The 27,903-nt window shown below is 36.2% G+C and overlaps 1 protein-coding gene across 2 annotated transcripts in view; it reads right to left on the bottom strand.

Moving 5' to 3' along the window:
* The window catches only part of LOC149843183 (DNA topoisomerase, type IA, core), a 59,363-nt gene extending 39,485 nt beyond the window's left edge, over positions 1-19,878 (bottom strand). Inside the window, exons 1-5 of one of the 2 annotated variants that reach the window (XM_089999635.1) lie at positions 19,701-19,878; positions 19,550-19,606; positions 16,914-16,988; positions 10,715-10,808; positions 871-970 (exon numbers count right to left, since the gene is read on the bottom strand). In XM_089999635.1, coding sequence (XP_089855761.1) covers positions 871-970; positions 10,715-10,808; positions 16,914-16,963 — 244 coding nt within the window. In that variant the 5' untranslated portion in view covers positions 16,964-16,988; positions 19,550-19,606; positions 19,701-19,878. Of the gene's footprint in view, positions 1-870; positions 971-10,714; positions 10,809-16,884; positions 16,989-19,549; positions 19,607-19,700 lie in introns of both variants that reach the window. The other variant, XM_089999636.1, reaches the window with a different exon arrangement.
* Between the last annotated feature and the right edge of the window lie 8,025 nt (positions 19,879-27,903).

A 27,903-nucleotide genomic window follows, 5' to 3' on the forward strand; every position in this document is an offset into this window, starting at 1 on the left:
GAGAGCCCCTTTAAATAGAGGAGGTGGAGTCCTTGGAAAGGCTCCACCTCTAGCTGTTGGAGCCCCTCCAACGGTCACAAATGTGACCGTTGGAAGGGGGCCAACAACTAGATGGTGGGCCCCTCCAAGGTACTTTCCACCTTTTACAAAAAGAAACAAAAATAAATAATAAAAAAGAAAAAGAAAAAGAATTACAAAACATATTCTAAAAAGAATATGTGTAAAAAGATTAAACTACCCCTACGGCTAAACAATTAGAAATATATATTTTATATATATAATAAGTAGATACATATACATATATATTAATGTATGTACATGTATTACCTTATATATATAAAATATATATATTACGTTACATGATTGATTACATAATTTAACAGTCTCATGTTCCCACATCAATATCCATGTGACATAGCATATGTGGCACCAGACACTTATAGAAGTGAACTCCAATCAATCTCTGTTTGGGAACCAATGTTGGGAGATGAGAGGGGTGATAGGTAGGGAGATGAGAGAAGCAGGAGCAGATTTTGCAACAACCTCACGAGGATGTAGTTGAACTTGGGAGATTAGGCTTGCCAAGTCCCATCCCCTCCCCACTCCTATTCCATATCTGAGACCCCCAAGAGTAGAGACTGGTGGGGATTCCGTGAATCCTCAATTCCACCAAATCTAAAACCCCAAACAGTAGAGACTGGTAGGGAATCCGTAAATCCTCATCGCCCCTCCCATCTCCCTCCCAACACCAGCTCACAAATAGAGCCTAAAATTGTCGGAGTCCGATATTTGATCCTACAAAAAGTTCACCACAAACCAGGGACAAGCCATTGAAACAAATATATGAGAATGAATGGCAGGTGCAGTCACCTTCATAACATATATTCTCTCCTTCACGATCACAATCCAGCCATAATACTAGATACCGGCATCCGTGTGCTTCTTGTCGCAAATGCCTACAGATATGAGCCTTCATGTGAAACACAATAGCATAATTAGCACTCATACATGGGCAAGCAACAAGAGGACTATATCATAAAGCATGAAAAAATGCCGAGAGAAGAATTTAGAATATATAAACTGGTTCTGTAGATTAGTTTCAAAATTACTAGCAAGAAAAAATTAATCAGCAACAAAATGTACACCTTGTAATTTCTAATACACAAATGAAAAAATAAATTGGACGTTTATATTCAAAAGGGACAAACTAGTTACTAAGAAATGGGAGAAAACCCAGACATTGAAAAAAAAATTGTAGTTTCATATAAAATTCTTTCTTTTCGTATCAGACATGTTTATAATAATGCATGGGGATACAATAGCATTTTGCATATAGAATCCTCATTTTCTTTTCGATAAGCGTAGAACCCTCACTACTATAAATACTTGAATATATATGGGAGTTCTTAGTTCTTCACTAATCGTACTGAAGAAGATGATGTCAGCAGCACAAGAATCGAGGCAGACATCCAACACTGTAGAATAAAGCTTCTCAGCGCACAATCCCTTTCCAGCTTGAATATGGCTCTGATACCAAATTAAGCAATAAAAGGAGAACAAAGGAGAGGAGCAAAGAGAGGACTTCATTAGTTAAAGAATAAGGAGCTAGTACAATTTACAACATATAGGGGACGACCCCTCTTGACTACACAAAAGGACAAAAACTGTTGACTTTCTAACCTCCTGCCTATGTACAAAAATGCCCTTCTTAAAAAACAATATATAGAAGACTAGAAGGGTAGCACTAACATTTGCAATGCATATATTACATTATTCTCATGAATTACACTATTCAACAGTTAACAAGTGGAAATTTTAGTAGTTTTATTAAGAAAATGCATTTAAAGGCACTGTGTATTTCCAAATACAACTAGTAGATGTGTCCTTTACTCTATGACAGTGATAGTTAATGCATCAAAACCACCACGCCTTTTTTAAATACCTTAGTATAAATTTGTGGTGCATTTGATAACGTTCATCAGAGGCTTAGAAAAATCAACAGCTTCCCACACACACACACACACACACTTTCCTAGTTCTCATTTATCCACAATACCTTTTAAGATTTAGCAAAAAAATATTGTTATTAAAAAATTTCCCTTCGTTATTTAACAACTGTGATTGCACAACCTTTATTTTTCAAGAAAAGGTATTCTCAAGAAAGCTCCATAGCACTTTAGTTAATATGAAGTCTTAAACCAGAGTTGCCAAAGAGAGAATCCCAATTGAGAAGCAAAAGCAAGAAGAGTGAGCTTTTTAAGTCCATGTAAACTGGGGATTGAAAAGTGTCTAGAAAATATTTAAAACAAAAATTAGGAAGGTTTTTCGACTTTAAAATTAAAAATGCAAAATGTTTGTACATTAGTATGATAGGACAAAATTTATGCATTGAATACTACTATTAATAGCTAAAATCATTAATTTAGAAAAACATAGATGCAATAATAATTTTCTTATTTTTCAAATATATAGCTATTATACATATCCTAGATGTAAAGATGAAATTCGATGTAAATTGTTTTAAATTCAAACAACAAATTATTATTCACTAATGCTATAATAACCAATAAGTAGGGTTGCACAACAGGCCGAGATAGCTCGTGTAATACCCATGAATTTTACCAGATAAATAAACTTCAAATCTAAGCCATTAAGCTGATACAAGGATATTTTATTGTTTTAATTGTTTATTCGTACTTGGATCTCAGATATCCTATTTGGATCTTCAATATTCGATTCAAATCTTAGCTAAGGATCACGAACATTTTAATTGGATATTTGGTAAAAGATTTCGGTCAAATGGATCGGATCTCTGTTATTGGATCCTCAGTATCATGATCAAGTGTGATATTGGATCCGGGACGAATTGAGTGGATCCACGAGGTTTAGATCGATTTATTAATGAGAAAATCTCTATATGGTTCTACAACTCTTTAGTGGGACTGGTATAGCTTATATGAAGTTTGGATCCTGGACATCCGAGATTTAAACGTGGCGAGGGTCCAATTAAAAACTTTTTATTTTGGATCTATGGTAATTCGTTTGAATCCAAACCGAAGATTTTAAATCTTTGTAATAGGATGATAAATTTTTGGATCCATGGCAGAACCGAATTTCTAACATGAATCTATGAACATGGTGGATCGTAGATCCATATCACAATAGAAATCATTAGGGTATGGTCCAAATTAAAAAGATTTAGATTCTTGGATCCAGACAGCTTAGGGTTGGACCCAAACCATGATGGGTCACGGGTCATAGGGTGAAAGACCCAAATCCGTATATATATAAAAAAATGTCGTGCATTAAAAAGAAAATTTTATATGTCGAAGAAACCGCAAACCCTAAGAGGGGGTTTGCGATTTCTTTTAAAATAGGCGGGGGCGAAGGGGGGGAGGCAGCTGCCTATGCAACCGTCAACCACGACCCCCTTTTCTCACGGTGTTGTAATTGTCTCCCCATCCTCTCTATTTAACTGATCTCTCTCTCACACTAGTTATTCCCTTCCCTCTACACCCTTTGTCTCCTCTCTTCCTCCCACTCTCGTTGTCTCTCTATCTCCCCTTCTCTATCTCTCGCCTTCTCGCCCTCCCTCTCGAACGATTTCGCGGCGGCGGAGCAATCAAGGCCGGCCAACTTCCCCTCGTGGTAGCAGCAGCCTCCTCGTCGGAAAAAGGTAGGGTTTACTGTCCTTTTTCTCTGCGTGAGTTGTCATGGGTTGAGCATGAGGTGTAGGATTTCCTATTTTTGTTCTTTAGGGTTCTCATGTGTCGAGCGGCGCGTGTGTGGACTGCCGGAAACCCCCTTAAAATCAAGTGTCGTTTCTCGGATCCCTTTTTGGGATGTTGCTTCTGAAAACCCCAAATCACAGATTTGGGTGTTTTCAGATTCATGTTACCAGGTGGAGTTTGATGGATGTCGGGAACCCCAATGCTTCGAAAAATCCGAATGATATAGGGATTCTCGAATAGTAACAAGAGGTTTTCGGTTTATAATAAAGAGAGTTTACAATTTATGAGTCTCGGATTTCTGAAAGGGGTGGGTGTGGGGTTAAGGTGCCTGAAATCCCAAATCTCTGATTTGGGGATTTCGGTTTTTCCGATAGTGGGGTTTCAGGTTTTTTAATTAAGGAGGGGTCATGAGGGTTGTAGGAAACCCCATGCAAAAAAATATGGTGTTGTAATCTTGTTGAAATTCTAATAGAGTTATCATATTATGTTCCTGCCTATATAGTTTGTAAAGTGTATGCTAAACTCCTGTTACTGAAAATAAACGGCCGGTACTGAGAATTCTTCTTGCACAGACTATGGCTTAATCTAATTAATTTTTTCCTGCATAAAGTAATATTAGTTCCAAATTTATTTCTCATGTCGGCTGAAGGTAAAGTGTGGTACAGGGTTCGATAAACCTTGTGCTTGTTAAAGAATCACAGGTTCTGAAAGTTGACGCTCTAGTAGTACTTGTTAATACTCACATGTTAAACTTTGTTCCATGTTTAAGTTTCCTCAAATTCTGAAATTGAAATACTAAGACTATACCATGCCTTAAGTAGTTCTGAAATTGAATTACTCAAGCTATACATGTTCAAATTGGTCTCTATTGCCGTAAGTTCTAAAATGAAAATAGTGGTTACTCATAGATATGCATTCTAGACATAAAGCATGTTCAGTAGTATACTTGCAATTTAATTTAACAATAGTTACGTATTCAGTAATGGGTCTGCATATACCAGTATGCTTGAAACTTTTATTTATTCATGGATAGGTATCACAGTAATGAAATCTGGATATAGCAGTGTCCTTGAAAGTTGTTTAAGAAGTAAGGTGGAATTGGTGGGTAGAATTCTGATGGGTTTACTGTCTATAGACATAGGTGTGTATTGGTAGGTCACCCAGGAACACCCACATCATACATGTATCCTGCTCTTTTGTTATGCAGTTTTTTTTTACACTTATGAATGCCAACAACATAGTCGTACTCTACAGATTTGATAGGCATTGGATCTGTCCGCATGTGAATGCCAACAGTATGGGTCTATTATGCATAGAGATGAGTAGCATTATTTCTATTGAAGCTTAAGTACAGCTTAAGTACAGTCTGTTAAAATGTTGTGAATCTTGATATATGAATGCTCAAGATATGCCATGATTGGAGTATGGTTCCGTGGTCACACTACCACCGCTTCAGACAGGTTAATACTCAGATCACAGTATATGTTGAGGAACTTTGGGTTTTGGCACAGGGCAATGTCCAAGCATGTACAGGACATACATAAGTTAATTCAATGTTAACAAATTTAAGTTGATAACTCTATCTGTTATTATATGCATAAACTGAGTTTTGAATATTGAATGTCACATGTTACTATGCTTGCATGATCTGCATTTTTCTACATAAATTTGATATGCAATTGGTTCAGAAATAATGATCATGCCTGTGATGTTCTTACCTGTTAAGCAGCAGATGATTTGATGATCAATGCTTATTAAGTTGTATATCATCTAAAACCTAATGGTAGGTTGTGGCAATTTGTTATATATATATATATATATATATATATATATATATATAACATTTTTCTACATAAATTTGATATGCAATTGGTTCATAAATAATGATCATGCCTACGATGTTCTTACCTGTTAAGCAGCAGATGATTTTATGCTCAATGTTTATTAAGTAGTATATCACAGAGTTACCAGTCGAGGAAGCGGGAAGCGATACGGGAAGCGGGAGCGGGAAGCGAGGCACTTTAAAAAATTTAGGAAGCGGGGAAGCGTGGGACCACTTAGAAGAAAATTCTGAACCGTCTCGGAAACGACCTAGGAAGCGAACCGGAAGCGACCTAGGAAGCGAACCGGAAGCGAGGGGAAGCGAAAAAAAATGAAAAAAATGGGGAAGCGAGGGGGAAGCGAGGGGGAAGCGTGGGGGAAGCGTGGGGGAAGCGTGGGGGAAACGTGGGGGAAGCGTGGGGGAAGCGCGCTTCCCATTTATGGGAAGCGCGTTTCCCATAAAAGGGGGACGCGCTTCCCATAAAAGGGAAGCGCGCTTCCCAAAAAAGGGGGACGCTTCCCCTCACGCTTCGGAAGCGCGACGTTTCGCGCTTCCCCTTTTGCCTAGGCGCTTCCGGTAACTCTGGTATATCATCTAAAACCTAATGGTAGGTTGTGGCAATTTGTTATATATATATATATATGAAGAATGATGATATGGTAATCTAACCTATGGGTCGGTTTGTTCTGGACATATGAGTATCAAGCCAGTGTGTTGGGGGTCATGCATAGACCGTCGAAGTTATGATGTGAATTCACATGAAAATGAGAATATAATATTGTTGCCCGACTGGTTTAAAGGCATCGGGGCATTCGTGTTTGACTCGTTTAAAGGCACTAAAGCACTCTGAGTGAGTTTATGCAATCAAAATGAAAAAAAATGGAATGTTTATACCTTGGTAAAATGGCTAAGGTTGGGGACTACTACTATGGTAGTAAGCGGTAGTTGGGGGAAATTGCCCCTATACTTTGAGAAATTTAAATAAATGAAAAGATCAACCCACTCAGATTCGTGTTTACCTTTGAGAGGGTAGGTTGTACAAAACTCAAGGGACGTGTGTTTAATGGTTTCGAGCGAAAATGACTCGTTGGTCCCCAGTCCTCAGAGTTGGGGGGGCCCGGACTACCAATATGTCCTAGGTGGTAGCTCTTTGTTTTTCTGCAGAAGTTAGGGATGCATCCTGTTTTGGTTTAGCCTTTGGGAGGTTCTCTCGGCTACTGGCCGTTCCCTTTGGATTTTAGTTTCGATTAGAACGTTCGGGTTAATAAAATACCTTTGAATAATACACTCCCAAATGTTCTTTTCTGAAAAAATTGTCTTGGCCTGTGTGTACCCGTGGGATAAATAAAGATAAACATTAATTAGAAACATTTTAGATATCACTCTGAGTAGAATTACTAGATTTACAGTATCACAGTTAAACAATCATTTCAGAATGTATCTCTTTACTTTTAGCATGCTGCAGATTTGGTAACATGTGAGATATTTGATTTCTGTTGATGTGTAGTCGTTAGCTAAATGATGTACATGTTACTGTTGTTTCTTTTACTTGTTTTTGTATATGCTAAAAATCACACACGACACCCACATCATATACTTGACACATGATATACCTGAGAGAAAAATTATAGTACTTCCTACTTAGACAGTTGTAGTCTAATTCCTATAAATTTATCATTTTTCAGGTGAAGATTAGAGTTTATAAGCGACTGCGGGATGAGGCTTCGATCGAGATTTTGGATTTACTGTTCCCGGGATAGTTTGAGTTCATTTTTATTTAGTTGAACATGTCATTAAAAATCTGATGTTATTATTCATTGATAATGAAATGAAATAAATGTTTTGGCTGGCTCTCCACTGTAATATTCCGGAATGTTTAACCTTATAGTATTACTTGTTTCTGCTGTTATAAAAAAAATCCTCAAAAAATTGGGTTAAAATTTGGGGATGTTACAGCCACATTAACTCCGCCTGTGTATAACTATTTAGTTATCCACTACCGGTCCCAAGCCCGGATAAAGGAGGAGGGTTGCGGTAGGCCTGTGACAGCCAGCATAAAAACTTAGTCATACCCTATGAATATGAACCAATATAAATGTCCGCACTTGTGGAGGGGTGACAACCATTTTTCCTATAACGGTTGGGTTACATCAAGGATCTGCTTTAAGCCCTTTCCTATTTGCTATAGTGATGGATGAGCTTACGAGATCAATTCAAGAAAATGTGTCGTGGTGTATGTTGTTTGCTGATGATATTGTTTTGATTGATGAGTCTAGAGCTGGGGTTAATGCTAAGTTAGAATTATGGAGACAGACATTGGAAGCAAGAGGTTTTAAGTTGAGTAAGAGTAAGACAGAATACATGGAATGTCGGTTTAGTAAGCAACGAAGTAGTGATGGGAGTGTAGTGAAGCTTGGTGAGCAAGAAATACCGGTGGATGATTGTTTCAAATATTTGGGATCTATCATTCAAAAGTATGGAGAAATTGATGGAGATGTAAATCATAGGATAAAGGTTGGGTGGATGAAATGGAAAAGTGCAACTGGAGTGTTGTGCGATCGTAGAATGCCATTGCGGTTGAAGGGAAAGTTTTATAGGACGACTATTAGGCCCGCTTTGCTATATGGTACGGAATATTGGGCTGCCAAGAGACATCATATTCAAAAAATGAGTGTAGCTGAGATGCGTATGCTGAGATGGATGTGTGGAAATACAATAAAAGATAAGATTCAGAACGAGGAGATACGTAAGAAGGTAGGCGTTGCACCCATTGAAAATAAGATGAGAGAGAATGGTTTACGGTGGTTTGGACATATTCGGCGAAGGCCTAATGATGCTCCAGTTAGAAGGATGGAGAAATGGGAAAATATATTAGTTAAAAGAGGTCGGGGTAGGCCTAGGAAGACATGGATGGAGGCGATAGGAAAGGATATGAACACTTTGACCCTCGCCGAGGACATGACATTGGATAGAAATGATTGGAGGAGAAGGATTCATGTGGAAGACCCAGAATGATTTTCTTTTTTGGTTCATATCGCCGACCCCAATTGTTTTGGGATGAAGGCGTAGTTGTTGTTGTTGTTGTTGTTGTACAGCTCGGGCTCGACCCGTTTAAGCTCGTCCAAGTAAATAAACAAGCCAAGTTTGAGCATGTGCTGAAGCGTGGTACCTATAAACGAGCCGAGCTTGATCAGGCTACTGATCTCAGTTAGCCCAATTAAGCTCAGGACATATGGCTTTAAAGGATTACAGAATTAGGATATGTAGAAAAAAAATTAATATAAGATCAAAACACGGTATTTTACCCATATGGTTAGGACGTTAGGCAATAACACGGGAAGTGGGTGTTCTAATCTCATCTTTGAAAACTTTTTGACGTCTGAAGGTGTTCAGCTCGAGTCAAACCGATCTTGAACGCTAAAATATTTTGCCAAGCCGAGCTGGCCCAAGCTCGGCTTCAACTCAGCTCGTGTGCAGCCCTACCAATAAGTAGCAAATAATAAATTAACTTTAACCATAAAAAATATTATGAATTACACATAGAGTACCTCATAGTGTACATGTCCTTACAATGGGAAGTAAACTTTGAGCAAGAAGAATAAGAACTTTTAATTAGTTTATTTTACTTTTTATTTTTAATTAGTAAGCTTTTAATTAGTTTTTAATTAGTTTATTTTACTTTTATTTTTAATTCGTAAGCTTTTAATTAGTTTTTAATTAGTTTATTTACTTTTTATATGTTAATCTCATATTTTTTAGTACTTATTTGAGATTTTTTATTGCTTATTGGTTGTTGCTTTATAGGACATTATATTTTTCAATTATATAATTAGTTTTCCAGTTATGTAATCAGTTTCTTAGTTACTTTTATATGTTAATCTCATATTTTTTAGTATTGATTTAAGATTTTCTATTTCTTATTGGTTGTTACTTCATCAATAAAGCATTTCTTTATTTATTTGTATTTTTAGATATTTTTTTATAAATTTTTTTTAAACTTTAAAAAAAATTGAGGCTTACACTTTACGCCTCGCCTTAGTTTTTGGGGGAACACCTCGCTACCCTTTTCACAACACCGGATTTACCCAAAGGACCTCTGGGTTTATTGAAGATCAATAGGTTTTGGTACATTCTAATAAAATTATAGAAAACCGGTTATTATTTATGCCATTCATAAAATTGTGATACTTTAATTGTGTTAACATGGTGGTTTTTTAATGAAAATACATTTTTTTGTGTTCAAAATCCCATGCCTTTGGAAGTGTGCTTCTCATAATGTAGGAAATGAATTTTGAAAGCACCTAGCTTCCACCTTCTGAAGTGGTTTATAAGAAGCGAGCTTCCGAGAATATGCAGAAGCTTCCTAATTTACGTTCACACAGTCTAATAAATACAAGTAAAGTGTAAAGAGTAAAAGAAGTGACAAGTAATAACTTTCATATGGATTATGTAAGGCATAAATTGAGAAAAAAGCATGTAAGCAATATAAAAGTATGCAAAACAAAAATCATCGAATACATATAGATCCATTTATATTCATTCATACTATAATATTCCTGGTGTTAAGATATAGCACCTGCAGATCTTTTGTTAGCTATCGAATTTAGTACGATGATGTTAATCAATTGAAAATGGATTAATCCACTATCTAGGCAAAAATGAGCAACCAAAAACTAGTCAGCAATGATTCCCAATAATTATTGTTCATCAGAAATTTATTGTGATATTAAAAGGGCCAGTTTTCATGGCACACAAGCAGGTAAGACTTAAGGATATGATTTACAAAGAAAATGCCAAAATAACTCGCATGAACAACTCCAAAATCCAAATTGTTGTTGAGTTAATGATAGAAAAGTTGTCACTTAAGATTTACTAATCGCTTCCTAATAAGGACACGATTGCATTGAACGTAGAAAACTATCTTACATGAACTGCAATACGTTCCAAAAACAAGAACAATAATTTTGCAAATATGGTGTACATCCATTGGCAAATTTAGCTAATTAAGCATGTTCAGTTCAGCGCAAGTATGTAACCAGCACATAGATGTAGCTTACCTTAGAGTGCAACAATAAGTTTCACATATAAGAAGTCAAAATAAGCTCCATAGGATCAGGGGGTATATTTGAACATAAAAGGTGAATGAACTTATAGACCGTACCTTTGGGTTTGATTCTGTTTTCAAAATAGGTGCTTCAAAAAGATCCATGGGATCAGTTGCTTCCCAATTCTGGTATGCAGGTGGAAAATCAACACTGCAGTAGCATCAGAAAAAATAATATAAATAAATAAATAAGAAAACTCAGAGAGGAAAATCAACTCCTTGTTAGTACAATCATTAGCACTTAAATCAGAATAAATGAATTAACAAATTTACAAAATTTAATATGCCACTCTGGAACAAAAAAAATGTACATAATAAATTGCCTAGGAAAAGAAACATAATCTCCATCAAAATGACTAGAAATATAGTAGGATGGAAAAGGGAAAAAACAGCAGTAGCCACAAGCATGCAAGTATTTAAATGTAACAGCAATTCTGTGCAAGCATTACCATATGAGTGTGCTAGAAATGCTAATCACAAGAGATGTGAACCTTGCTATGTTTGTGTTAAATCAGATCTGCAACACCATAGAAGGAGAAGAAGAGAGGAAGAGAGCAAGGAGAAAAGGGGCTGCACAAATCCCAATGCATGTTTTCCAATCTGGGACATGTGGGAGGATTCTTCTTTTAATAACATTGCAACTGATTTGGTACAAATATATTACCCATTTCTTTAGTACACAACATAAAACATAAGTGAGGGGTAAAATTGGAAACAAAAAATAAACATAACAGCACGTGAATCTGGATCCAGATCCAATATCAGGACTCATTAGCCTCCCTCGAGTTGTAGGAGAGAATCATGGACAACTTGTGTTTCAAACATAGTCACAAATATCAGAGTATCGGCGAGGTATAATATCGGGATATTATAGGTTTTCTAATAAATCTCAGGAAAATCTCAGGATTTCAAAAATAAAATGAAAAAAATAAAAAAAAATAGGAAAAAATAAATTGATTATGTTTCCTTCTTTCTTCCCCTATCATAAGGCAGCCACCAACAACCCCTCTTTCCCTTCCCTTTCTTTCCTTCCTTCTTTTCTTTCTTCCCTTCCTCTTTCTTTTCTTCCTTCCCCTCCTCTTTTTTTCCTTTTTTTCTACCTTCCCTTCTCTTCATTCCTTCCCTCTTTCTTACCCTGTTGCAGGGCAGCCAACGACAGCCCACTGTCATAGCCTCGCAAGGAAGTTAACGACAGCCCTCTTCCTTCATTCCTTCCTTCTTCCCTTTCTTCCTTCCTCTTTCTCTTCTTACTTTCTTTCCTTCTTTCCTCATGTTGACACAGCCTGGAAGCAGCCTGCGAGCTGTAGAAGGCGCAGCCTGCGAGCTGTAGAAGGCGCAGCCTGCGAGCTGGCAGTGGAGGAAACAAACATGCAGGGAGGTGGAGGAGACGAGCCTGTGCTATTGGGTGGAGGAGATGAGCTTGGGTTTCTTCTTTTAAGTTAAAACCTAAAAGTAACCTTAACCAAAGTAAAAAAGGTATATCTTTTATGGGTCATACCTAAAATAATTTATTAAAAAATTTGTAAAGGCATACATATCCTCTTCTTTTAAAAAAATCCTAAAATACCCTTACATTAGCTGTTTTAAAAAAAACATTGTTGTGCTGCGATAGCGATATTATCGTGATATATATAAATTTATGATATTTTGAAATATCATGATATTTTAACGTTAATATTGTTTTGCCAGTTTACAATGTTAATATAGCAATATTTTCAAAATATGGGTGATATATGTGACTATGGTTTCAAATATCAAAACCGTTGTTTGCTCATTCTCTTTGCGAACAAGTGATGAAATGTTGGTCTATTTTGATATACTTTGTTCTTCCATGTTGAATTGGATTAAGAGAAATCTTAATCGCACTTTGATTGTCACGAAACAAAAATTGATATATGTGTATTTGATTTTTCTTAAATCTTTATTGAGTGATTGTAATCATGTCTTACCTTCCACCGTATAAAAATGATTTGCAATTTATAATTCTTTGTGAGTTATTTCTTCATAGTATTGATGGTGTTGAAAATCCATGCTTGTTATGCATTAATGTACCATTTGTGATAGATATATGTGTGCATGATTTTCATGAATGATTAAAGTGATTAATGACTTTATCATTACTAAATTTTATGCTTACATCTCTCTTAATAATATACAATTATGTTCTCTTGTGAATTAAGAACTTTGATTTCTTAAAAATTATCTATTGAGGCAAGTCTCTCAATGATTATCGTGTTTGAAATTAATGTTTTTTTGAAAATTATTTCTTCCTTTAAATAACTTTGAAAATTATTAAATTGACTTATTAAATATTTTCTATATATTGTATGTTTGAGTACTTGGCCATCATCTCTCCATAATATATAACTAATATAGTTATCCTTTGAAATCTTCTTATGATATATATATATATATATATATAGTTGGGATGTTTTGTTAGCGCTCTTCACAAGTTTTTCAAAGAATTGATGATATTGAATATCCTATGTGTAATGGAGCATATGATTGAGCACCCTTTGAAGAAGCACCAATTAGAAGAACTTGATGAAGTCAATGAAGACATTTTATGTAATTGGTTTCTTCTTTTGTAATTTCAAACTTACAATGAGTCACACGGTAAGTTTGAGGGAGGGTGTTAAGATAGATGTATTCTTTTGTGTGTGTGTGTGTGTGTATATATATATATATATATAGTTCCAGGACTCAGCTGAACAAGATCAAGCGGTCACCAAATCAACAAATTACATGTAAGATTCCCAATTTAATTTCAAATATTAGCACACAAGGTTGATCAACAAATTACAGGTAAACATTTCACAACCTTAGAAAGGATATATACAGTGCACATCATAATTAAAAGAATGCACATAAAGGATGCAAACCTGTTCATGAAGCTCATCATTGTTATTAAGATGGTAAACATTTGGAACATAACTCATCGTGAATGTGCCAAAAATTAGTGAGTCAACTAACTTACATTTAGCTGAATCTACGTCTCAACCTCAAAATTATCAATATTTCAGAAGACCCCATCCCTAAGCATGATACCCTAAGACTCGGCACATGTTACATATCTAAAGACACCCAAAGACCTACAAAGCCTGCCCCATAACTTACCAAATCATTGCATGGCTTTCTCAAAAAAAACAAACATTGCATGGTTTTGAGTTCTAACAACACTTGTTGTATAACTCTCTTTTCCTCCAAAAGGACAAATTTTGCTATGTCATAAGCATATGCCAGTGGCCAAGTCATGGATTTTAATCATGGTCCTCATCTTTGACTCCAATCTTGACCCCTTTAAGAACTATGATCCTTTGAATATTGGAGTGCAATAACAACAACAGAAGCATTAGCTCTTGAAAATGCCTTAAGGACATGCTTGGGAGAAAAAAAACAAAAACTTAAAGACATCTCTTAGACCAATAACCAAATTTGATTATGGAAAAGCTAGGTTTCTCTTAACCCAAACCCTGTAATTTTTAAGCTGTCATCTTGATGACAAGCAGTTTCTTCCAAGTTTGACATGCCCTTTTTATCCAACTTAAACCGCCCATGAATCTAGTATCCACCCACACCTGGGTTCTGGAAACAAACTAAAATCACAACCAAGAGTCAAGATGCGCCTAAAGGCAATAGCTCAAGTACTTGAATGCCATATTTGTTGAGACAAACTTTAAAACAGCTAAAATATTGAGCTATCATTTTGGAATCTCAAATATTTAGTTCATGAAAGTAACAGTTGTGCCTTTCAAATTCAACACCTTTAACCTTTGGAGGTACTTACAACAACAACAACAACAACAACTACGCCTTCATCCCAAAACAATTGGGGTCAGTAACATCTCTATACAATTGTGCAACATTAAAAATAAGAAACTTTATATCAGATTGCAGATGATTAATACAAAAGATAATAACAATAATAATAAAGAAAGAAAATCCAAATATCAGACCATGAATCTGGAACTACAATTAAGATCAACAAAGGGTTCCAAAGTGTTAGTTCTACAACAAAAGCTCTAAACAAACATAGTCAGAAGATTAGAAAAAGGACACTACAGAAATACTATTATAATACCAGCTATATTATGAGTAGTCTTTCAAGATTCCTACAAGTCTTTAAATATAAGCAACCATGATAAATATAAACAAAAGATGAAGCCAATAATTCATAATTAAGAAAGCATGGCTTCTTATTTTTTATGATCATATGCAAAAGAATAGAAATCTAAGTAAGAGTCGTGATAATGAGAATTTGGAGAAATATATGATAGCAAAGAAGGAAGCTAAAAAAGTAGTTCGAAACGCGAGGGATAAGGTATATAAGGAGGTTTATGACAAGTTGGATACCAAAGAGGGCGAGAAGGATATTTATAGGCTTGCAAAGATGAGAGATAGGAAATCGAGGGATCTGGGTATGATTAGATGTATCAAAAATGAAACGCAAAGGGTTTTAGTCAAAGATAAGGAGATTAATGAGAGATGGAAAGATTATTTTGATAAGCTATTTAATGAAAGTCATGCTCAGGATCTTGGAGACTTCTCCATTCCTTTTCATGAGATGAATCGTGACTTCATGCGCAAGATTCAAAAGAAAGAAATTGTAGATGCTTTGAAGAAAATGAAATCAAGAAGGGCAGTTGGCCCATATGGTATACCTATCGAGGCTTGGAAATGCTTGGGAGAGAAAGGTTTAGAATGGTTGACAAATCTTTTTAACAAGATTTGGCGAACAAATAAGATGCTTAATGAGTGGAGGAAGAGTATTTTGGTGCCTCTATATAAGAATAAGGGTGATATACAAGATTGCACAAACTATCGTGGTATAAAACTCATGAGTCATACTATGAAACTTTGGGAAAGGGTGACTGAGTCTAGGTTGAGAAAGGTTGTCATGAATCATGATATTGGAGAATCAATTTGGTTTTATGCCTGGAAGATCAACTATGGAAGCTATACATCTTCTTAGACAACTTATTGAGAGATATAGAGAGGAACAAAGATTTGCATATGGTTTTTATTGATTTAGAGAAGGCATAGGATAAAGTACCTAGGGACGTTCTCTGGTGGACAATGATGAAGAAAGGTGTTTCTCTCAAGTATATTAGTATAATTAAAGATATGTATGAAGGAGTAGTAACCAATGTTCGCACTTGTGGAGGGGTGACAACCAATTTTCCTATAACGGTTGGGTTACATCAAGGATCTGCTTTAAGCCCTTTCCTATTTGCTATAGTGATGGATGAGCTTACGAGATCAATTCAAGAAAATGTGTCGTGGTGTATGTTGTTTGCTGATGATATTGTTTTGATTGATGAGTCTAGAGTTGGGGTTAATGCTAAGTTAGAATTATGGAGACAGACATTGGAAGCAAGAGATTTTAAGTTGAGTAAGAGTAAGACAGGATATATGTAATGTCGGTTTAGTAAGCAACGAAGTAGTGATGGGAGTGTAGTGAAGCTTGGTGAGCAAGAAATATCGGTGGATGATTGTTTTAAATATTTGGGATCTATCATTCAAAAGTATGGAGAAATTGATGGAGATGTAAATCATAGGATAAAGGTTGGGTGGATGAAATGGAAAAGTGCAACTGGAGTGTTGTGCGATCGTAGAATGCCATTGCGGTTGAAGGGAAAGTTTTATAGGACGACTATTAGGCCCGCTTTGCTATATGGTACGGAATGTTGGGCTGCCAAGAGACATCATATTCAAAAAATGAGTGTAGTTGAGATGCGTATGCTTAGATGAATGTGTGAAAATACAATAAAAGATAAGATTCGGAACGAGGAGATACGTAAGAAGGTAGGCGTTGCACCCATTGAAAATAAGATAAGAGGGAATCGTTTATGGTGGTTTGGACATATTCAGTGAAGGACTAATGATGCTCCAGTTAGAAGGATGGAGAAATGGGAAAATATATTAGTTAAAAGAGGTCGAGGTAGGCCTAGGAAGACTTGGATGGAGATGATAGGAAAGGATATGAATTCTTTGAACCTCACCGAGGACATGGCATTGGATAGAAATGATTGGAGGAGAAGGATTCATGTGGAAGACCCAGAATGATTTTCTTTTTTGGTTCATATTGCCGACCCCAATTGTTTTGGGATGAAGGCGTAGTTGTTGTTGTTGTTGTTTATGCAAAAGAAAATACCTATGCTTGACTAATAACAACATTCAATGAGAAGTATCACAATATGCTATCAGCATTTATTGCATGAATAGACCTGAACACATGCCCAATGACAGATGTTACTTTATAGTGCACGTGGAAGCCCTGGAACATCCCATCAAATTCATGAACATCAGTAGCAGCACGCAGTGTAGACATCTGTTGCAAACAAGAAAAAGAACACAAATTTATGAAGTAACAGTGTAACACACGCACACACAACCCAACAAATAGGAACAGGAATAAAAATGAACATCAAGGAAATGTAAATCAAAATAAATAAATAAAGGATCTTGAGAAACAGCTCCAAATGTTACTCAGCAACAAGAAAATATTGACTCGCCCCAAATCCAGCCTATGTGGACTGGCAAGTCAGACAAAGTGAAAGTCATCGAAGAAGAAATTCAACAAAGAATCCCTCAAATTTGCAAAAGCGTCCAATATTTTTGTGCATACTGTGTATAGGGACATTGTCATGTTTTCTTTGAGGCATTCTGCCTTTTCTCTCTTTTCCTTCTATAGTCAATTGCATTTAGATGGTACTTTAGTCCTTTATTTGTTCTATGTAATGGGAGTCATGAGTTTTATGTATATATATTGAACCATAATGAAATTATACAATATACTCTGTTTTGCCAACAGCCTGATTGTTGAGGATCCTTTTCAAGAACAGGTATTTGTGTTCATTAGAGTCCCTACAATACAGAATTTAGGAAAGACTCGTTTCATTTGAATCAGTGTCCAAAGATTTATCATTTTCCAAGAGATTTCAAGATTTATTAGGAATTTCAGAGATAGCTTTGAGATTTGATCGAATGCCATTTGTCTGTACATTGTGTACTCTTTTGGGTTATTTTTGGTGAAAGTGACATGAAAAACTTGATTTCACAAGTGTTGAGGTATATTTTAAATGTTGTGTTCTGTGAGAACTAGAACTGGTGGCAGACATGTTTTTGTGTGATGTGCTGGGCAGCAACAACCTGTTTAGAGTCATTTTTAGTGTGGTTTTGAGCTTGCAGCAGTAGATCAGAGTTGCTGCATCATTTCAAGTCCATTTTCAAAGAAGTGGATCAAAGTTATTGCATCATTTCAAGTCCAATTTCTTCCTTTTCTGAAGAGCTACAAAGGAGCAATAGCTAAACTTGAGGTTTACCATGTAACCTTGATGTGTGCAGCATTCTGGTTGGTAGCAACAAATTGAAGAATGCACTTGTGTGATTTTTTTAGTTTGTAGAGGCAGGTTGGCTGGTTCTTCTCTTCGAGTGCAATAAACTGACAAGTTTGTTAGTGCATGCTAAGTGCTCGATAAATTTCTTGAGTGATGGTTGATTGATTCATCGTACATAGATATTTTATCTTGGATAAGTGCAGAAGCCATTCAAGCCCAAAAAAGGGAATGGAGAAGGTGAGGGACAAGCAAGAAAGAAGATCCTAGTGATGTAGCAGTACCTGCCTACCTCGGTGTTAACTTATCATTTGGCAGATAATAGTTTTGACCAATGTTGTTAAAATCAGTTGCCTAGGTGAATCGGTTTCTTAAAAAATGAAAAATTGAAATGATCTTGAATCGGCCCTTTTTTACCATCAATGGCACGTGTCATTAAATAATAAATAATAAAGTTAAAACAAATTAATCCCTTTAAAATATTAAAAAATGAATTGAATTTAACTTGAATCTGCCCCTTTTGAATCGACTTTGGTCTGTTACAATCTGAATCAACTGATTCAGAGCAATTTTGACAACATTGGTTTTGACCCATCCATCTGATTGTTTTCATTTTTTAAACGGCAGCAAATAGTCCGTCTACCACCAAAGCAAAGTATCCAACCTGCCCTTTTGTTTTAACCTAATTAAAGTTTAAATGTGCAAAGACATAAATAATATAAACTTAATTGCATGATAACAAGACCTTGGAGTTTACTTTCTCATCTGATAACATTTTTTAACTTTTTAATACATTTTTATAACAGTTAAATTCAAATATACTAAAAAAAATTACTAACTTAATTTGCAAGATAGCATGAAGGCTAATAATGGCCAAGTCTAAGTGTCTAACTTACTTATCAAGGCTAACTTCTTTCCTTGTTTTCATAAATTTCTAACTTTTGAGAGCATTTCCACTTTCTGTAATTGAATTCTATTTTTCTTGAGACTCCCACTTCACTCTTGAGATATTTTTCTTTTCCGTTTTTTACTTTAAGTAATTTGGACTTTGTGAAGTCATTAATAATCACTAAATAGCAAAATATCACTGTTAACTAGGCAATAATATAAGACGATGGAGTTGGAGTTTCAGCTTCCTTTTCGCTCTGACCAGCTATTATAAAATAAAAAGAACATTGATTGGAATAAGTCTAACTTTTCTTTATAATTTTATAAGCAACTACTCTAATGCATTTTTTAACAGTGATCAGAAATCAAGAGAACTTAAGCATAACCATAGGTCCATAACGGCGGTTAACTCTAAAATCCACGAGTTCATTCGTGCATAAATAATTAAAACGAGTTGTGGCGTGGAATTTTCCCTTCTTCATCATTTTGAATCCAAAGAAATTAGGCAAATTACAATTGGAGCAAGAATCTGCAACTTTCCGAGACAAAAGATTACGCAGATGACAACGAGCCAAAATCCTCTAAATTTCTCTTACAAGAACAGCTTGAAATTGGATAGCGAAAAACTTCGAAGGTTATGAACCAAACAGGGGAGGCGAAGACTTACGCGGCCGGCCGATAACGCGGTGGCGATCGCAAGGGCGATGCTCGGCTTCTCGGCGACCTGTCAAGAGAATTCAATGAATCCGAAGCAACGAAGAAGAGGAAGGAAAGGAGAAAAGGAGAGCTAGGGTTTCCGAAGAAGGATTTTGCCTCACCATGAGAACCTTGGGCGGCGTTCTTCCCATATCCGGAAGGATCTCCGTCTTCGTTGTACGGGCGTCCGGGAGAGCACAAGGAAGAGGGAATTGCCAAGAGGACGCCGTTAGGGTTAGGGTTTTCAGAATTGAACCGATAAGGAATTCCTCATCGGGGGGTTTGGCGGAAGAGGGAAAGAGCTTGGTCGGTTCGATTTGCCGCCTAAATTAGGGATGTCGATGATTTGGGTTTGGATCAGATATTCGATCTGATCCGAATTTAAGGATGTCAATGGAGTTGCAAACGGATCAGATATGGGTCGAATCCTGCATGAACCTACATAAGATCCGATGATGTTATTCTGAATCTAGATCCAGATTATGTTGGTTAATATCCGATCCGGTTAAAGAGGACTAAAAACATGTAAAAGATGCAAGGGAGTCGGATCAGAATCCAAAGATTTGATTTTCAATGTTGATCCAAAAATTATTCCAATGGATAAACTCATATCCGAAAAATGCAGTGTCGGACTTGATTCGGAGATCTGACCAAATCGGGTGCATTTGTGGCCCTATTCAGCATGCAGATTTGAATCCAAGTCTGTCCAACCGGATCTGATTCTGACAGATCATCAGACCCGATTGCTGTAAAATATATCCAATAGTTAATTGGATCTAAATCGGAATTGGATTAGGCTATATCCGATAGGGTTTGTATCAATCATGACTTGATCCGACCGGAGATCCAAACCGTTTACATTCCTACCCAACTCTTTAGCCGGATTCAATACAGCAACTGGGGAAGCAACATCCGAATAATAACTTTACTCGGATTCGGTTTAGAGTTTTGCACTCGAACATAATGAAGAACTGAATCCGGTTACATATCTTACGCTAGTTGGATCCGGATTCGGTATGAGATTTTTCCTTCTGAATCTGTATCCAATTAGGCTGTATCGTACCCAGATTGACTTGGTCAAATTGTAATTGGATTTTGATATGATTCAGACGAGCATTTATGAGGGATGTGTGTTCAGATCCAAATCAATTATGATTCATTCACGTTTTACATGTAAAATGATTGTTTTCATTGTGCTTTTACCAGACCCAATATTAGCATCTACAATTTGTATCCAGATTTAATATCCTACTTGTCGAATCTCAAACTCATAATCAGACCCATACATACTTCAGTTTGTGTTTGATCAAGTGGTCGTGTCCAACCTTCTGTTTGCCACCCTACAATTGTGTCTTGTTTCATCGTATGGACAGTCCTTCGATGCCCAGCCCATATGAGCTCGATCCAGATCGACTCATCTCCTATGTCATCTTGGGCTGGTAAATGAGCCAAACAAACCGAACAGGGCATGTTAGGCTTGGCTCATTTACCATTGGATTGAGCTCATGGCTAGGCTCGTGTTTAGCCTAGCGGAGCTCGTGCTCAGCTAGTCTCGGAATGAGACTAGCTCACTCGTGTAAAAACATTTCATGTTTTTTATACATGAAATATATAGTTTTTATATATTACCCTTAAAATATATTTTTTGTATATTACACTTAATAGTTCATATTTTATGTATATATTTTCATTCATTTTATGCATTATTTTTTGTATATATTACACTTAAAACATACATATGGATAATTTGACCTGAATTCCTAAAAATCCTATAATTTTTTATATCCTCTCGATGTCCAAAATCGTAAATATCTGACATCGTTAGTACCCTTTTACCCTTCGCAACTGCAAATTGAGACCTTATTGCGATAAAATTGTATCGTCCGTCGGCTAGGTCCAACTTTCACTTAAATCCAAACTCATAGTTTTTTTTATGCGGGTCACGCAAACTCGCATAAATTTATTTGTGAATTTTTGGTGAAACTGAAACCACCAAATTTGCAAATATTCTACGCTTTCGCATATCTTTCAGGAAATCGCATAAATTTATGTTTGAAACTCTACTTACCACTAAATTCACAAATATCCTATTATTTCGCATGTACTTCTCAAAATCACATAAATTTATTTGTTAAACTTACCACTAAATTTGCAAATATATCTCACTTTTTTCATATACTTCCAGAAATTGCATAAGTTTATCTGTGAAACTCCACATACCACTTACTACTAAATTCGCAAATATCTTACTTATTCGCATATACTGCATGATCTTGCATAAAGTAATTTATAAATCGCATTATATCGCAAATGTCGTACTTGAATATTTGAGTAAATATAACAAATATGTGATACTTCTTATTTATTGTGAAATATATTATTGAATCATATATAAACCCGCTGTGGTCCCCAACTTTATTATTTTTGCATAAACTAGGGTTTTTTTTATCTTTTGTCCCCAACCTGATCCAGGATATCCATTTTTTTCCCAGACCCGTATAGTAAGGCGATGCTACAGTAACAGGTCCGAGTTTGGACCTGGGTTGGCTTGTTTCGGGATCCATAGACCTGAAGTCCAAATATACTGGGTACGTCTGTCCCGAACATGTTTTTTCTGGAACAGACAGTACGTTTCGAACATTAAGAACTTTTGTCCCGAACACCCTCTGCGACTGTCTCAGAACATACAATTATGTAACGGACAGAACATTCTGAATAACTGTCCCGAAACAGATCCATTTCTGTCTGAACAAAACAGTCTGTTCTGGAACAGACAGAACGACCTGGAACTAACCGTATCGGCCCATATGGCTTCTGAGACCGATACAGGGCATTCCAGGACCGGTTTTGAGTGAATCTAAACCAGTTCCTGGGGTTTTGGAGTTGGTTCTTTCACTTGGCATAACTGGTTTTTCATTTTGAGATTGTTCTATGAATGTTTCTTTTATGGTTCAGCAAGTTTCTAACCGATACATTTTTTTATGGGACTGTTCATCATGTTTTTTGATTGGTTCTTGGGTTTTAGGGCTGACATACATGTTTTAGAGCATGCATATCATATTTATGAGGCATTTTAAAGCATATTTAGTTATATTTCTGATTCATTATGTTTTAGAGACGGTTTTAATGCTTATATACATGCTTCTATTGATATTATGCATGTTTCATGCATAGGTATACATATTTTAAATGCATAAAGATATGTTTAGTATTGTTTTTTAGTATGCATGATTGTTTAAGCGTTCACATCAATGTTGATATAGGGATTAACATAAAATTTGCATTTGTATGTATCTGTTTTCACCAAAGTGAACTGATGTATATTTTTGCAAATGTCTAGTTAGAAAATATTTTCTTAACATTAAAATTGTATTGGCCTTATAGAAATAATATGTTATCCAAAGATGGTATTATTATGTTCAGAGGCTAGTAGGATAAAATGAAGGAAATGTCTCCTAGCACATAAGATGTGTAGTACCCAAAGGTACCATGTTGATTATCTCTGGGTACACGTTTCCTCAATTTTATCAAATAGTGAGAGGCAAAGTGCATTTATGTATTATGGGTACCCACCAAAGTAAGACCATAATGACCCCTGACACTTGCCTAGGAAAGAGTTAATAATTAAGGGCCTTACTCATGTATTTATCTTTCCATCTACATGTCTCATTATGTGCAATAATATTATATTTTGTTTTTGTAGTGCCTAACACAGTTTTTTACTCATCTAGTATCCCTTTCTTTGATGCTTCTAACTTCTCAGAATGGAAATAAACAATCTTATTCACTTTAGGGTACATGGACTTTGACCTAGCGCTTAGAAAAGAGTAACCTACTGAATTAACACCTACTAGCACTCCATAACAAAAATCTGACTTTGAGAAGTAGGAGCGTTCTAACCGCCTTAGTCTGCTTTTGTTGCAATCTAGGGTAGCTAAGAACATAAGGAATGCCATTCCCACATGTAAGAATGTAAAAGATTTTATGGCTGCTATAGAGGCACAGTTTGTGAGTTTCAACAAGGCTAGGGCTAGTACCCTTATGTCTAAGTTAACATCTATGAGATACATGAATGGGGATAACATCCAGCAACACATACTAGAGATGAGAAACATATCCACGCAACTTAATGACATGAAGTTGACTATCTCAGACTCCTTCCTTGTCCACCTAATTATGGCCTCATAGCCAGTTGAGTATGGTCTCTTTAAAATCTCCTACAACACACATAATGATGAATGAACTTTCAATTATCTCTTGTCCAAGTGTGTTGAGGAAAATGAGAGGTTAAAGGGTGAAAAGGTGAATAGTGCATATATGGCTTCTCATAAAGTTCAACAGAAAAGTGGACCCAAAAATAAATGTTTTAAGAAGAAGCCCAAGAAAAGGTCAGCCTCTCAGCCCAACCAAGCACCTACTAAGTCTGATGTTTCTGCAATAAAGTGTTTCTTTTGCAAAAAGAAGGGACATAAAAAGGCAGAGTGCGTAAAGTTTCAACTCTTGTTGAGCAAGAAAGGTAACTTGTCATTTGTTTCTCATGAATGTAATTTGATTGATGTTCCAATTAATAGTTGGTGGATTGACTCAGGTGCCATTGTGAACATTGTCAATTCTCAGCAGGCATTTCTGAACCAGAGGGAACCAACAAGTCACGAGAGCAGCATCTTCTCCGAAAATAAGATATGGTCTCATGTGAAGGCTGTTGGGACCTGCGAAATAGTATTAGATAGTGGTTTCATTCTGGATTTGGTAGATACTTTTTATGTTCTATCCTATAGCAGGAACCTTATTTCTGTATCAAGGCTTGATAAATTTGGATATTGTATGAAGTTTGAACAATCCAAATTATATATCAATAAAGATAATGTCTTGATTGATTTTGCATTATTGTGTGATAGATTGTATCATCTGGAAACCCAACTCCAGGAAACTCTTAATACTAATCAAGTAATTGGCAATAAGCATAACCTGATAGATGATTAATCCTATCTTCTTTGGCACCGTCATTTAGGACACATCTCGAAAGAGAGAGTCCAACGGCTTGTGAAAGAAGAGATCTTGGGATCCTTAGATTTCACAAATAATGAACCGTGTCTGGATTGCATAAAGGCTAAGCAGACAAATACATATAAGAAAGATGTCAAAAGAAGTGATAAATTATTGAAAATAATTCATATCGATGTATGTGGACCATTTGCCCCTTGTTTTACGGGCCAAAAGTATTTTGTCACATTTATTGATGATTATTTCTGGTTTATGTAGTTGTACCTCCTATTTGAGAAATCTAAGGTCTATCAAGTTTTCAAAGACTTCAAGAAAGAGGTAGAAAAACAAACAAGGAGAATAATCAAAATTGTTAGATCCGATAAAGGTGGAGAATACTATAGGCGATTTACTAGTATGGGACAACAAGAAAGACTATTAGCTCGATTTCTGAAAGAAGAGGGCATCGTCCCTCAATACACCTTGCACGAAAGTGCATATCAGAATGGTGTAGCCGAAAGGCGAAATCGAACACTTAAAGAAATGGTCCCAACAATATTGAATTATTCAACATTACCTGTAACTTTGTGGGGTGAAGCCCTAAGGACAATTGTACATATTTTGAACAAGGTTTCTACAAAAACCATTCAAAAAACTCCTTATGAGTTATGGACAAGTAGGAAGCCTACCCTTTCTTACATGCACATACGAGGTTGTCTTGGAGAGGCTAAACTTTATAACCCTTACATAAAGGCTTTTGATCCTAGGACATCAAGTGATTTCTTCATTGGTTATCCAGAAAGGTCAATGGGTTACAGGTTTTATTGTCTATTCCATACATCACATATAGTAGAAACAAATAAAGCAATATTCCTGAAAATGGTTTTGTTGGAAAAGATGCATTACAAGACCTTAATTTTAAGGAATCTTGGGATAAGGATAATACCCCTGAGATAGATGATAGATTGCCTATCATTTTTCAACCAAGTGTTGAACCCACAAGTGATCCACCCACTACAGAAGAACCATTAATGGAAAATACTGAAGAGTACATACAAGAGGATAAAAAACCTTCACCTGTATGGAGATCCACTAGAGTTAGAAGATATGATATTCATCTGAATTATGTGGTGTATTTATAGGAGCCCGTAAATCTCAGAGATGATGATCCCACGACATTTATGGAAGCTGTTGAAAGTAAGCAATCCTCACTTTGGATTGAGGCTATGAAAGAAGAGTTAGACTCTATGGCAAAAAATAAAGTGTGGGACCTTATTACATTACCTAGGGGAGTCAAACCCGTTGGGTGTAAATGGGTCTTTAAGATTAAAATGAACTCCAAAGGTAATGTTGATAAGTATAAAGCAATGCTTATTGCAAAAGGTTTTACCCAAATAGAGGGCATTGACTATAGTGAGACATATTCGCCTGTCTCAACTAAAGAGTCAATACGGATTATACTTTCCCTAGTAGCTCATTTAGATTTAAAGCTACACCAAATAGATGTAAAAACGACTTTCCTAAATGGTGAAGTTGATGAGGAAGTCTATATGGATCAACCTCAAGGTTTCTCTAAAGGTGAGTCTGAACATTTGGTTTGTAAGTTAAATAAGTCATTATATGGACTTAAACATGCCTCCCGCCAATGGTACATTAAATTTACCGAAGTCATTCTGACTTTTGAATTCACATAAAACATTGTTGACCGATGTGTGTTCCTCAAGACAAGTGAGAGTAAGTTCATAATCATGGTATTATATGTAGATGACATGTTACTTGCAACAAACGATAAGGTCATGCTCACAAAGACCAAGGAGTTTCTTTCACTTCATTTTGAAATGAAGGACATGGGAGAAGCTACTTTTGTTTTCGGCATAGAGATCTGTCAAGACAGAGCAAAAGGTGTCTTAGGCCTCTCTCAAAGAACCTATGTAAATAAAATTCTCAAAAAATATACAATGAAAAATTGTTCTCCTACTACGACACCCATACTTAAAGGAGATAAAATGAGCCCCAAAGATTGTCCTCAAACCGAAGAAGACAAGGCACTCATGAACCAAATACTATATGCTTCAGTTGTTGGTAGCTTGCAATATGCGCAGACCTACACCCGACCTGACATATCCTATGCAGTTGGGGTTCTTGGCAGATTTTAGTCGAATCCAAAACATGGCCACTGGACAACTGCAAAGAAGGTCATGCAGTATTTGCAAGGGACAAAAGATTATATGTTGACCTACAGGAGATCGGAGCACCTTGAAGTGATTGGCTATTTGGATGCTGATCTAGGAGGATGTCCTGATAGTAGAAAATCTATAATAGGATATATCTTCCTTTTTGCTGGTGGTGCCATTTCTTGAAGGAGTGGGAAGCAGTCCACTACTGCTGCACACACCATGGAGTCTGGATTCATTGCACTATTTGAGACGACGTCACAGGCTATCTGGTTGCGGAACTTCATATATGGACTCAAAGTGGTTGAATCCATTGGGAGACCACTTAGGGTATATTGTGACAATGAAGCCGCTGTGTTCTTCTTCAACAACAACAGGAGTATTACATCATGCAAGCATATGGAATTAAATTACTTTGTTGTTAAGGAAACGACTGAGAATCAACACGTGTGTATTGATAACATTGGTACAAAAGAAATGGTTGCAGATCCTCTTACTAAGGGTTTGACTCCGGGATTATATGTTAAACATGTAAAGATGATGTGTTTATCCATTTCGTTGTAGTCAGATACACCATTTTGTATATGTGATCACATGTTATAAAGGTTGATTCTTTCTTTACTTATATTTCATAAAGTTGTCTATGTGAATAGAATTTTGTTGAAGCAATATAAATTGGACCTGAATAAAATTAAAGCCAATCTATTCAAGTTTGTAATTTCAAATCATTTGGGAATGGTACATTTTTTGTCCAAGTGGGAGATTATTAGTTATTTGGATTTAGATTGGATCCATTCAATTGTAGTTCAGATCCAAATCCATTTTCATAACTAACCGTTATGGCCGTCAAATGTGCATAGATTTGAAGTGGAGATAAGTCCCACTTAGTCGTGGGCTTATCTGTAACTGTTAGTCAGTTACGGAAGAGAATACAAGTATCCCTGCGTGGTTGAGGGCAGGGGTGTGCGGTATACATCTTCCTAAAGGTTTCAACCTACAGAGTGGGGTCCCTACTCTAGTTTTCTCATTCAAGTGCTGTGACTCACCTAAGGCAGAGAAAAGCTAGAGGTGAAGGGTCTTATGCTCTACTCCAGACGCTCGGGCTCCATCATCAATCAATGGCAGGAACACAAGGTACATGTTTCTATTTCTTTGTATTTTTAGTTTT

The sequence above is a fragment of the Nuphar pumila genome, chromosome 3, assembly GCF_984573655.1.
Source record: "Nuphar pumila chromosome 3, dmNupPumi1.hap1.1, whole genome shotgun sequence".
Taxonomy (NCBI): Eukaryota; Viridiplantae; Streptophyta; class Magnoliopsida; order Nymphaeales; family Nymphaeaceae; genus Nuphar; species Nuphar pumila.